Here is a 13,129-nt window from a genome sequence, read left to right as displayed (position 1 = left end):
ACCGGGGAACACCCGAGCCGAGGAAGGCGGCTGCCTGAGGGGCAGCTGCGGGCCGGCAGCGGCTGCCTCATGGCCACCGGTGCGCACAGGAACGGGCGAGACGGAGGAAGGGCGGCCTGGCGAGGCGGCTAAGGACGGGAGGCAGGACGAGGCAACAACCCCAGCCTCCCAGTCTCGGGGGAGACGAGCAGCACTAGCTGGGGCCGCTCCGGGAGTCTTCTGCGGAGAACAAAGGCATACCCCCCAGAGGCGGCGCAGGGAGGAAGAGCAGCGCCCCCCTCATCGTGGCGGCTGAGGGCGGCCCCTCCCTCCCGCCGCCCCTCCCAACATGGCGGCCCCGCCGCGCCGGCCAGGGGCAGTCCCCCGGCCGCGCCCGCAAGATGGCGGCCGGCCGCCCCGGAAGCGCTCGGCGCGCGGGGAGGCGCCCAAGATGGCGTGGTGGTGCTGGGCCCGCGCCGGCGGCCCGCGGACGCACAGGTACGGCCGGGCCGGGGCGGGAGGGAACGGGCCTGGGGGGGGCGGCGCGGCTCCTCGGCCGACCGCCCTCCCTCTTCCCCCACAGGCTGACGGTGCTGCTGGAGCCGCGGCGGGGGTTCCGGCGGGCGCGGCCGCGGGCCGAGGAGCCCCCCGCCGCCGAGCCGCCCGCCGCTGAGGCGCGGCCCGCGCCGCCCCGCCGCAGCCTCTGCCCGCCGCCGCCCGCGCGCGCCGGCCGCCCCCCGGCCCGCCGCCTCGTCAGGCCGCTGCTCTTCGCCGTGGGGGTGAGTGGCTCGGCGGGCAGGGAGGGAGCCTCCGCGGGCCTCGCCGGCGGAGGCCCCGGCCGCGGGCTGCCGCCCCGGGCTGAGGTTATCCCGCCGTTGCCCAGTTCACAGGCACCGCCTTCGGGGCCGCTGCCATCTGGCAGTACGAGGCGCTCAAGTCCCGGGTCCAGACGTATTTTGAGGAAGCTCGGGCGGACTGGTTGGACAAAATCCGGCCGCAGAAGAGGGGGGACTTCAGAAAGCAGGTACGTGTGCCAGCACCGCCCGCACGGCTCCTGTACTCTTTGCTCAGGCTTTTAACGCTGAGAGGTGACAGGTGCTCAGCAAGCTGCTCCTCGTTCTAAGCAAATTACATTACTTCGTTCTCAGCAAATTACACTCCATTTCAGGAGAAAAATGGTAGAATCAGCAATAGAAAACTAATTCACAGCATCACTGCGCAACCTACGTAGGAGACAAATACCATGTTCACCCTGAAATGCGTGGAGGAGAGGTCAGGAATAGTTAGTAAATATCTAAAGGATATTCCTTTTGCTTTTTCACTATCAAAAAATTCAAATTGCCATTTCTAAGCATTCTCAAAACCAAACTTGAGCTCCCAGAGATAATAGAACTAGCTTAAATTCTGAACATTAAGCATATTTTTTTGTTGTTTAATCTTCTGGCTTCAGAAACGCATTCAGATTTTCAGCCTTTACTGTACAAACCATCATGGTTTGAGGGGCTTTTGTAATGAAAGCTGACGTTTCCATCCAGCTGCTTCGCTTTGAAATTTGGGCAGTAAGAACAACGTGACTACTGCAAGACTTGCCATACAGTTAGTTGGTATTCTGAAAGATACCGGCCGTTCAGTTTTCAGTTAAGCATATTTAAAACTAAAAAAAAATGCACGTGTGTTTCAAGGTTACTGCTGTAGCATGTACTAGACCAGGTTTGTTTACTTGTTCTGGTCTGCTTTTTCAAGGGAGGTGGGGCTGAGCGTGCCGCTGGAGAAGCACAGTGTCCTGGATGGCACACAGAGGAGCTGGTTTTGTAACGCCAATTGTGTGCATTGTGGTACTTTTTTCCAAATGGGCATGCTTTCCTGCTCAGTTTATATGAAGTGCAGGTGAGATTATGACTGCCCCTGAATTATTCGTCAAATAATTTTGGTTTTGTGCTTCTGTTTTCCTTCAAAACCTGAAGGGGAAGATTTGCTGACTAGCTATCTAAAAATAAAACCACCCCGTTGTTAATAGGCTTAAATTCCCAACCCCTATCTTCAGTAGGTAAGTTCTGTTTTTAGATTCAGGATCTCCAATAGACTCTGAGGGCATTCTATTATTATGTTATAGAAAAATCAGGTTAGTGTCTTTGTACTGGAGAAATTGGTAGGAGATACTGATATCTGTCCTGTGCCAGAGCATTAAACAAAATGCAGTGAAGCTGTTACACAGATACCAGATCGCACACAGGTAGTTTCATAGAGCATTATTTCTTCCTGCCTCCAGCCTATAACTGAGTTTTTGACGTTGCCCCCATTGATAAGATTGGAAGGTCATGGAGCTAGCAAGAAAATATTTGTCCAAAATAATTCAGAAAGCTTAAAAAGGGAAAGCGGGGGATGGAATTTGCGTGTGGGCTGACTGCACTCAAAATAAACTTTTTCAGGGGTTTTAAACTTGAAGGAGGGCTGGGTGAGCTGGACGCAAGGGGGAATGGATTCCACATCTTGTGAGCCACCTCTGCAAAAGTGACCCTGGCACAAAAGTGGAATCTCTGAAAGGTGGGTGGTGTGATGTTAGATAGCATTAGGGTGAGGCTTAGTTGAGGCAAGGTCGATGCTATCTTTGGTAACCTTCTAAAGTAAGCATTATGGGCTATATACCTCTTCAGTACAAGCAGAGGTAACCCATGCAGTTCTGCAAAATGATATAACCCGCCCGATTCTTTTTGAAGAAACTCTTGATCTACTCTTGGATATTAAATGAGAAGGAAGGTAGATAACTACTCTTGAGTAAGGAAATGCTGACTTAAAAAGCTAAATCTCTAAGAAAAATAACAAGTTTGAAGCCGATTTCCTTGACATATTTCAAACAAATGCTTTTCTTAAAAAGGTAGACCTTTCTGTGACTATTTCTGAAGTTACAAATACCCTACGACGGCACTGATAAATACCAATTCTGTTTCAGGTTAACAGCTGGTGGAATAACCTGACTGAGGGTCAGCGGACTGTGACAGGTTTGTGTTAGCTTACAAGTATTAGACATTCACAGGAAGAGAAATATGGCAAACAGGTACAGTATGTCAAAACAGATGGCTTTCATACCACGTTTAGGTTGTTAGGCACCAAGCATGTGTAAACTTATACCTGCACATACATGGTTTCTGCTACACTTCCTTCTCAGAATATATTTTTATATGCATCAAAAATTCCTCTGCATCTGTGTGAGATTACAGAGGATTAACTAGAATCCTGCCCCTGGAATGTTTTTTTCAGGAACTGTGGAAAAACAGAAAATACTTTTAGAAGTAACATGAGCTAGTTATGTGCTTTTTTTGTGCAATTCTGTAAGCACTGTCTTGAAAGATTAGGTAGTTGTGAGGTGTCCCTAAATTGTGTGATTTTCTCACCCAACTTCTCACCCAACAAAGGCTGGCTAGAGTTGCATACTCTGTTAAATAATATGTCTGTGTTCACCACCACAGGGAGGAATATAACATTATGCTATGTCATTTATTTTTCTACATTGTACAATAACTTGAATTACTTTTCAACATGCAGTTGGGTCACGATACAGATAAGTGTTATATTGGGTCTGGAGGGTGAAGACTCCTATTCTCTAGTCTCTAGAGCATCTCTCAACGTTTAGTGAATCTGATAAACTATCTAAATTCTAGCTGGTATATCCTGAGCCATTGGGATACTTGCCCTTGACTGCCATCACAAGATTGGGCTTACTGTACTGAAACGGTTGACGGTTCTGTGACATCTTGGTGCAGCATGCAAGGAAAATATTTCCTCTAACATAATGGAATAAGATAGAGCATCAAGAGATGTATAAAAGTTTTGGTTCTAGGACTTATACATTGCGGTTTCTCACCATTCTTAAGTTTTGTTACAAACTTCAAATAGAGAATAATTACGTGATATTTACTATTCTGTAAAGGAAGCACAATTATTTTCCCCTTAAATGTTTTTAGCTATTGTAAAATGTTGTAAATGGCTAACTGTTTCTATAATAATAGAGGAGGCACTGTAAACAAGAAACAAATTTGCATCGCTGTATATCTAATCATGTACATTCTCTTTTAAACTAAAATAAGACCACGGTAAACATTGGAAGTAAAAAGCTGCGTGTTTGCTATCTCACAGGGATGACTATGCTTTAGCAATACCAAGTCAACTTTTTTCGCTTTATATCTAACCGATATTATTAGAATCCCTTCAAAACCAAACCTGTCCGTAAAATGGAAGGGATGTATACTGCATGTTTGTATGGTTCCCCTAGCCTTCTCCCCTCCATGTGCAGTTAAGTGCATCTGTGCAGCTGGTTGGTGGCATTTGGGAATAAGCAGCTAGAGGCAAGAAATGGACCTCTTTTAGCTGGTTCTTCCTTCTTTGGTTCTATAGTGGAACATAAGTTTGAAACCAGAGCTTGAATGTTTTCAGTGCAGATTTCCTGGATTGTCACATTTGTTACATTGTACATCAAAATAAAACGGTTGCAGTTAAATGTTCTATTTCTAAGATTTCCATTATATAAGCTGAATTCCTGTATTTCTTTTTGCTTTTTCTAAACTCCATAAAGTTTATGGTATGATTTTTTGCAAGCATACTTCTTAATGCCTGTTTACAGTAAGTATTTTGACATGTTACATTCAAAATTTGTTTATACTTTTCTCTCTTACTAGGTATTATAGCTGCAAATGTCTTCGTATTCTGTTTATGGAGGCTGCCTGGTATGCGACGGATTATGTTTACATATTTCACCTCAGATCCATCCTCTAGTAAGTCAATAGTAATTTGGGTGACTTTTCTATGTTGGTGTATAATAGAGCCTTTGATCATACCACGAAAGCTTGGGATGGTGCTTTGCTTGTGGGTGATGGAGCTGCAAGTAAGCTCAGTCATGCCCAAACACGTCATTTTGTCTAGATAGGAAACACTTTGAATGGAGAAAAAGTTAGAGGTAATGGATCCATTTTGTAGGTTTTTTGTTTGTCTGATTGTTTTTTTTAAGTCAAAGAAGAAACCACCACCAGTACTTTTCTAAATACTCTAATATCAGAACTGTTGCCTGCTGCCTGGCCTCTTAATGCATTCAGTGGGATGCAGTTCCTGCCTTCCTAAAGATGAAGAGGCACTTCTGTTAGCGATATCAACACCAGCTGCTTTCCTGGACAGAACACTAATCATCCCAGTCTTCATAAAACATTAGTCTGTATGCTGTGTACAGGCACCTTGTTTCAAACTTTGGGTGGTCTTGTGTTTCCCCCTCCTGCCAAACAAACAAACTTGGCTTTCACTGTGTGTGAAATATTTTGAAGAGGTTAACTTAGGGAAGTAATTTACTAAAGTAAGTTACTAGTATTTAATAGCAGAACAATTAGCTTTCATTTCCACAGTAGAGAAAAGAATTAAAAGAATGAGACAAATGTGCATGAGGAAAGTTGTTTCTGCGGAAACGGAAACTCAACCAATTCCCCACACTCCAAAGCTAAAGCTAGCTATTATGCAAAGCAGTCATCCCAAACTCTCCTGCTTAAATAATGTTGACCTTTAAACCTGCTAATTGGCTTTTTTTTTTTTTTACATTTTCAAGGCTGCTGTTGCACAAAGAACTAGTTTTTTTTAAGAAAGTTTTCCTTTCTGAATCAGTCTCCCTAGTAAAATCATTTTATATAGTTTTTCCTATTAATATAATAAAAACTATCCCCGTGTACATTTATCCGAATCTTTCTTTCCAAAGCATAGAACAAGTGGTTTTAGATTCAAGTTTTATGTGAAACGTTTCCTAGTAGGTAATTTAAACTTTCTAAAGTAGCTGTTCATACAGCTTGCATATTTTTGGGGTGTATGTTCTATTTTTCAAGAGGTATTGCATGGAATTTGAAGTTTGTTACATTTTTGGGTTTATTACATAGTTTGTATTTGAGGATTCTAAGTACAGTTAGCTTATAGTATCTCTTAACGAATATCTAGTCTGCATGACATGTTCAAGTTAAACACTGACTTTTTTCGTTAATTTTTCTCTCTTGTAGGAGCCTTGTGTTCTCCAATGCTGCTCTCTACATTTAGTCACTTCTCTCTTTTCCACATGGCAGCAAATATGTATGTTTTATGGAGTTTTTCCAGCAGCATTGTCTCTCTTCTGGGATGTGAGCAGTTCGTTGCAGTGTATCTTTCTGCTGGTAATGTGAAATACATATATTTGCAACATTTAAAAATATATATTCATGCAAATAAAGTGTACACGGTTAATAAGCATATGATGACAGATAGCAATTATTCAGCCCCACAAACTGCTCTATACTAACTGCAGTGCTTATTTGCTGTCACATGGAAGTCTGATGGCTTTAGGGTACTGGACTTCAAAATACCACAAAAATACAAGTATCTGGTTTTCAGTCATGCTTAGTTGCTGTACTGGGTTTGGCTGGGATGGAGTTAACTTTCCCTGTAGCAACCCATACAGTGCTGTGCTCTGCACTTGTAGCTAGAACAGCACTGGTATTATACCAGTGTTGTCTCCTGCTGAGCAGTGCTGGCACAGCATCAGGACTCCCTCTAATCCCCCAGAGCCAGCAGGCTGGGGGTGGGCAAGAGGGGAGGAAGCAACATCACCAGGGCAGCTGACCTAAACCAACCAAAGGGATATTCCATACCATATGATGTCACAGTCAGCAATAAAAGGTGGAAAAAGGAAGAAGAGAGGAGGGGTGGGCTCTCATGAAAACGTCTGTCCTCCCAAACAGTGGCTATGTGCATTGAGGCCCTGCTTCAAGGACGTGGTCAAGCATCACTCACTGGTGGGAAGCAGAGAGTAATTTCTTTCCTCTGCACTTCCATACGGCCTTTACTTGTTTTTTCCCCTTTTCCCTTTAGTATTATAATTAAATTAATACTTATTTTCCATAATAATTATTTTTCCTTTAATTAAATTATCCTTATCTCAACCTGTGAGTTTTTTTTTTCCTTTTCTTCTTTCCTTCCTCTTCTGAGGAGGGAGAGTGAGAGCGCGGTTGTGGTGGAGTTCAGGTGCCTAGCAAGGTAAAACCACCACAGTCACCAAAACAAAATAGCTCTTAGAGCAGACTCATGGGAATTTCCTATGAAAAGCTTACAGTTTTTTGTATTTTTTTTTTTTAATTTGAATAAAGCCCCTGCATTAGCTTCTTTAGAATGTGCCAATGACGTTGTTTAGTTTTCTGATGCTTGCCTGCATTGCAGATATCGTTTCTAATTGTCACTTTACCTTTCTAGGTGTTGTCTCTACTTTTGTCAGTTATGTTGCTAAAATGGCCACTGGAAAGTTTGAACCATCCCTTGGAGCTGTGAGTATCTAGAATATAAGAGACACTATATAGTTTCTAATGTTATTTTCATAGCCTGCTGTCTTCTTTTACCTGTCTAAAAGAATATATTCTGGATGATAGAAATGAGGAAGGGTTACTGAAACCAAGCAATCTAGCAGTTACTCTTGTGCAAGAACTTGGCTATTCTTCAAATATTTCAACTCTTGCAGTGACAGCCCAGAACTATATGTTTCTATATGTTGTAGTTGGTTGTAAATGAGTACTTAATGAGCAGGACCTCTTTGTCACTGAGCAGATAGTTCAGTTCTACAACTTATTTCAAAGCTGTTATTACATAATTGTGTATAATTGTCTTCTCTAACTGAAAACACTACTTTTGAAAGAAATATGTAACCAGTCAGAATCAGCATGGGATGCTAGTGAAAGCTATAGGAAATACTGTGCAGAAAGCAGCACTGCTGCCCGAAGTCTTACTATATGAAAGGTACGAGGTAAGTCGAGGATGTGCTATGGTTGTCTGTTCTTTACAAGTATTTTTAGTACTATGTTTTAAAACACTGAACTTGCTATAAATTTTAAGTGAACCTAGCCATTTGCCAAGTTTTACAGCCTTCTTCTTTTACTAAACTTTTAGCTTTTAACAAAGGTTCTTGTTTTTCAATGGGAATGAAAAATGTTATGGGAAGTCCCTAAGTTAGAGTTTTGTTAATGCTGTCTTATTTTCCCTTTATGAATAAATTATATCTGGAGCAAGTTACTTTCCATTAGTTTTACTGATTTGAACTTACTGAAGTTGACACATGTTGCATTAGTTTATGGTATTCACAGCCTTTTCATTGAGAATTTTCATGGGATACAAAAGCCTGCAGTCACTTCAGTACAGACCAGGGATTTGTTGTTTCATTGACAAGAGATTTCTTGTTCCTGTCCCTCTTACTTTCCATGTTTTGTTTGGCACAAGCTTCAGACAGAATCCCTTCTTCTGAAGTGTTTGGGTCTGATTTAATGCATATACAGACTTCTATAAAGCTTGCTACAAAAAGCACATTAACATTAGATATCTTAAGAACAGGAGGGTTTTTTTTCTTGATTATTGGAGGCTAGGTAAGAGCATGAGGTTCTTCCCAGTATTTGTAGTTCTAGATATTGACATTAAAATCTTATTTTTGTTCTCAACATTGCTGTGATACTTCATGACATATCACAGGGCTGTGTTAGAAAAATAATGAAAGCCAAAAGGAAAAAGGCTCACATTCAGAAAAATATTTTTTTCCCTTATGTAATATCTCAGCTTACTTCTATATATTTTAATGTTTTTACAGTCAGGAGCTATAATGACTGTCCTTGCAGCTGTATGTACAAAGATGCCAGAAGCAAAACTAGCCATCATATTTCTTCCAATGTTCACATTTACAGCAGGAAGTGTAAGTACCTTTGAACTTCAAAAGAAATCCTACACTTAAAACGTTTTTCTGTGTACCTATCCCTTATCTTAAGGCATGTCCTTTTCATTTGTGTTTCTAAGCTGTTAAATCTACTTTGAAAAAGACTACAAGGTCATGGAAGACCTGGAGACTGATTCTGAGTTAATGCAGCCTGGCAGAGTCACTTACACAAGTGTGCAGTGGATTCAGAATTATCCTAAATTTCATCCTCCATGGGTGTGTTGCAAATCTGATACTAAGAGGTGAAGGAAATTGGGAGTTCTTCTGTCTGAGGACTGTGTGCACACAAACTGTTCAGATATTAGAAAGACATAAGTCTTTCTGAAGGGCAATATTTTGTATAGCAATAGTGGTTACAGACTAGTATCTAGATTCTCTTTTTGAAGAAAGATTGGTCAAGACTGAGAAAAGAGTTTTGCTTCTCAAAGGAAATAACATTTTAGCCCTGGAAGAACACCTCCTGTTGATACTTCCAAGAACATTCTTGGGTTAGAAATAAACTGCTTAGACTTCCCTTTATGTGTACTACTAGCAGTCCATTTTTCATTAAATGCTTTGAGATGCGTTCATACATATACCATTTAAGAAAAGCTTCTCATGTATGTTTTGACTTGCTTGAATAAGTTAATTGCCTGTGGTCCACCACTTAACAGTTGCTTTCCTATGTTACCTAAGGTGGTTAATCTTTGCCGTCATAAGATGATGCGGTTTAATATATTTTTGTAAATACAGCTTACAGATGTCAACAACGTTCTCAAATATAGCCTTCATGTTTTTCTTGCCCTTCTGTTTGAGTGGATATGTTGTGTTGTTTTGTTAGTTGGTTGGTTTTTTTTTTTTTGCATGCTAACCTTCAATTGCATCTTTCCTGAAAAGAAACCAGGGTGAAAATACTGTCAGAGCCGCAGTAGCATTGCCATGAGGAAGCACTCGTTACAACAGTAAATAAAGAACAACATTGGCTATTATGGTGTAAATCTCAGAATATTTTCTGATATAGCCTTTAAATGCTAGAAGTTCTTAGTAATTTCTAAACTTCATGTACTCCTGTAGCCTACCTCATGTATACTGTAATGGGCTTTTCAAAGAAAAAAGCCAATATAGCAACATAGCTGCTATTTTAACACCTATGCTCAAGGAAAGAAATCCTACTTAAAGTAACACTTCATCCTGACATTACTTCTGTCAGTCTCTTGAAATGATGCATTTAGTAAAATGTTGCATAATTACAACTATGGTGGTTTGTCTCTCCTGAGAATGTTAAACTATTGCTCATGTTTCTTGCCACGGATTGTTCACTGTCATCCTGATTTTCTTCATTCTAACAGATGGATCACTTAGGAAAGTGTGATGATCAATAGCTATCAGAGGGGAAGACAGGGATGCTGCCCCACATTGTTCTGTCCAGTAGAGGGTTGTGTCATTCAGCTATGTCAGAATTAGTGAATGAGAATACTACAGTTTCGTATTTTATGGTATCTTTTATGACTGTACTTCTTCCCAGGTAGTTTTCTCTTTTTTTTTCTGACCTAAGTTTAGAAAATATGCTGATGTAAATTTAAAATATATGTAATTGTAGAAATAAAGCTTTGAACAAATAGATTATTTGAGAAGACAATGTTCCTCTCCAGCATTATTCTATGGTTGCTCATGACTGTATTTTGGCAGCACAGTACAGCTATCAGACTGAGTCCATTTTTAAAATAGTTTTTTTACAGCGTTTGCACTGATAAAAAGTTTAAGGGATGCTTTTTGATCCAAATGTTTGCTGTATATAAAGCTTTGTTACCAGCGTTCATTATATACTGTGGCTGATCCTATCTGTTGCATGTTCTCTTCCTTTCCAGGCTTTAAAAGCCATAATTGCATTTGACACTGCAGGGCTTGCTCTAGGCTGGAGATTTTTTGACCATGCTGCACATCTAGGGGGAGCTCTATTTGGAATGTAAGTCTGGTTTATATTTAAACTCCTCCTATTCACTTTCTGAATATTCGCAAATTCGCTTTCTTCCTGCACTTCCCTGACATAGTCTTCTCTTTGAATTTTGTGGGGTTTGGAAAGTTAAGTTGTCTTGAATAGCACTGAAGACAACTAGCCATTATTCTTGCAATGCCATAAAATTGCGTGGAAAGTACTGTTAACAGATTCCTAGAACTGAAAGGTGCTGAGCTGTCTTGAAATGACAGGTTAAACGTTTGATTGTCCTGTTACTGTAACCTGGACTGTCTTTCTCAGTCCTGCTCTCTCCCCAGAACATTGAAGAGAGTCGCAAGACAGAATAGTTTCTCACAAAACACGGCATGGACAAATTAAAACATCTCTTGAGTTGAACAGCTAACAAAATTCTCATGTATGAATGTTTATTTCTAATTACCAGTTTAGAAAGAGCTGAATGAGAATGAGCTGAGGCCAAGTTCTTCAAACAGCCTCCACTGTTGTTTATCAGTCTTGCTGCTTTCATCTTTTTGTGGAGCCTAATTGAGAAGAACTACTAGAAACTAGTTTCTAGCAAACAGTTCTGCATTGTTCATGTTTGAACTGTATTACCTAATGGGTTTTTCCCCTTTTCACACCGACTGTTGTCTTAACTTGCACACTTACTGCTAAGAGCATTTTTAAACATAGGTTAAAAGCCTACCCGAATTTTAACTAGGACAGGTAAAAAATGAATTTAAAGCTCGATGCAGAAGTGTGCCCAGTGAGTTTATTCTGCAGCAACCTTATCAAGGAACTTAGGATCCTTTTGAAATTTGCAGAATGTTGTTCCTTTGATCTTTTCATGAGATCAGACTGCACAGTGATTAACAATGTTTGTTCACGCAGTGTGATTAGTCTGGAAGATGTATTCTAGAAGTTGAAGAGTACTAATTTTGGTCTCCAGACTGGTTTGTCTTTGTTTGCTGTTTCTTTACTTTAGTGTAAATTTTGCTCTGCACAGCCTATTCTCCACCCTTTCTCTGGCATCACAGAGGCAGTTGATGTAGACTTGCCAATTTGTAGCTACTTTCTGCCTTGATGCAGCTATATCAGCTTCTTATTGTAATACGGACTTGTATATTATTAAAATAAGATAGCAGATGCAGTAAAGACAAGTTTTACAAGTAACTTTCTTTCATATATGTGTGCATATATATTCTCCTCAGTGATCATTTTGGCCATTTCATCCTTAAACAGGGCCTCTAGCTCACAGGTTGAACCACGTGTTTTCTATACGTTGCTTCACAGACAATTGTCCATTTCAGAAAGCCACTATATGACCTACTGGAATGGCCTGACAGTTCTAGATAAGCTAGTGGCTCATACAAAAGTACTTACTGACGGCTTGTGGGAGAACCTTCAACGTATTTTTATATAATTGCTTCCCCTTCCACTTCTCCCTCTCCTGTCCTCCATAACCTCCCTTGCTTAATCACTTACATTTATACAAAACTACATGAAAATCAGTATAAGTTGTTTCAGAACACTTCAATAGATTAATTTTTCATTGAGTTGTTTATAGCGGAAAATTCACTTTAAAGGAGTGTGGCTGTTTATGGGGGAGTTCCTGTTGTGTTTATGTACAAGAAAAATACCTGATGGTAGTAGTAAGGATTAGCACAAGCAACTGTACTGTTTTAACAGTGTTAAATGGAAGTAGGTTTTGTATCTTTTTAAATAGAATCCATGAGAGCGTGAAATTGGAAGGTGTTCATGCCTTTAATTCTCAGGACTGAGACAGGCAAGAACATAGAAGTTAAATGGAGTCAAGAGAACTGGTAGCTTAGCTAACATCGCTACTTTCCAAGAACGTTACTTGTGCCTCAGTTTAATCTTGTCTAGTATTACAAGCATCTAGCTGCCTTTATAGTGATCAGTCTGTTCCTCAGATGCTGAGAAAAGTTGCAGTTAAATTTTTAACTAGTACTTTCTTTCTCAGGTGGTATGTGACTTACGGTCACGAGCTCATATGGAAAAACAGAGAACCTCTCGTGAAAGCTTGGCATGAAATGAGGACAAAGAACACGGGAAAAGGAGGTGGAAGATCTAATTAATCCTAATCCTAGAGGTTCCTTGTGCTGAAGTGGTATATTACTTGAAGACGTGGGATTGAATTGGTTTTGAAGGTTGTTTTTTCTTGCTACTCCACATTAGAAACCTCGGCTCCTTAGAGGCCTAACATAAACTACAATTACAAAAATGCATACCAATAGAAAATGAACTCTGACAAAGGTGGAACGATAAAGATTTTTATCCTATTTCCCTGCAGTAGCAGCCTGTGTTACATTTTTTAAAAGATGCACAAAGCTTTCCAATAAAGTTGTCAACAAACTGTAAGTTTAGTATAGTTGGTTAATACTTAGGAAGGTACCTATTTGAAAAATTGAGGGAATTAACAGATCCCTATCCCCTAGCGTTCACCAGTCAGC

General features: G+C 40.7%; 1 protein-coding gene across 2 annotated transcripts; it reads left to right on the top strand.

Annotated features, from left to right (window-relative positions):
- The first annotated feature begins 180 nt into the window (after positions 1-180).
- Positions 181-13,037, top strand: PARL (presenilin associated rhomboid like). Of its 2 annotated transcripts, XM_083849145.1 has the most exons (10): positions 314-477; positions 563-758; positions 863-1,003; positions 2,930-2,978; positions 4,653-4,748; positions 6,003-6,152; positions 7,225-7,295; positions 8,600-8,701; positions 10,570-10,667; positions 12,640-13,037. In XM_083849145.1, exons 1-10 carry the CDS (start codon positions 329-331, stop codon positions 12,752-12,754), a joined length of 1,167 nt encoding a protein of 388 aa, XP_083705271.1. In that variant the 5' UTR covers positions 314-328; the 3' UTR covers positions 12,755-13,037. The 2 variants fall into 2 exon arrangements, with proteins under 2 accessions (XP_083705272.1, XP_083705271.1); XM_083849146.1 differs by lacking the exons at positions 10,570-10,667; positions 12,640-13,037 and adding an exon at positions 8,803-10,563 and having other exon boundaries at positions 181-477.
- The last annotated feature ends 92 nt before the right edge of the window (positions 13,038-13,129 follow it).

Source organism: Anser anser (assembly GCF_964211835.1).
Source record: "Anser anser genome assembly, chromosome: 9".
In the NCBI taxonomy this organism is placed as follows: domain Eukaryota; kingdom Metazoa; phylum Chordata; class Aves; order Anseriformes; family Anatidae; genus Anser; species Anser anser.
The sequence above is the reverse complement of the archived record's forward strand: the minus strand, read 5'-3'. Positions and strand labels throughout refer to the sequence as shown.

What these genes read in the sequence shown, in the direction of transcription:
- PARL (XM_083849145.1), top strand. Translation starts at nt 329, where the DNA reads ATGGCGGCCCCGCCGCGCCGGCCAGGGGCAGTCCCCCGGCCGCGCCCG. An exon ending in TGCAGTGTATCTTTCTGCTG is followed by an intron (nt 6,153 to 7,224) that starts GTAATGTGAAAT and finishes TTACCTTTCTAG; the next exon opens with GTGTTGTCTCTACTTTTGTC. An exon ending in GGGGGAGCTCTATTTGGAAT is followed by an intron (nt 10,668 to 12,639) that starts GTAAGTCTGGTT and finishes TTTCTTTCTCAG; the next exon opens with GTGGTATGTGACTTACGGTC.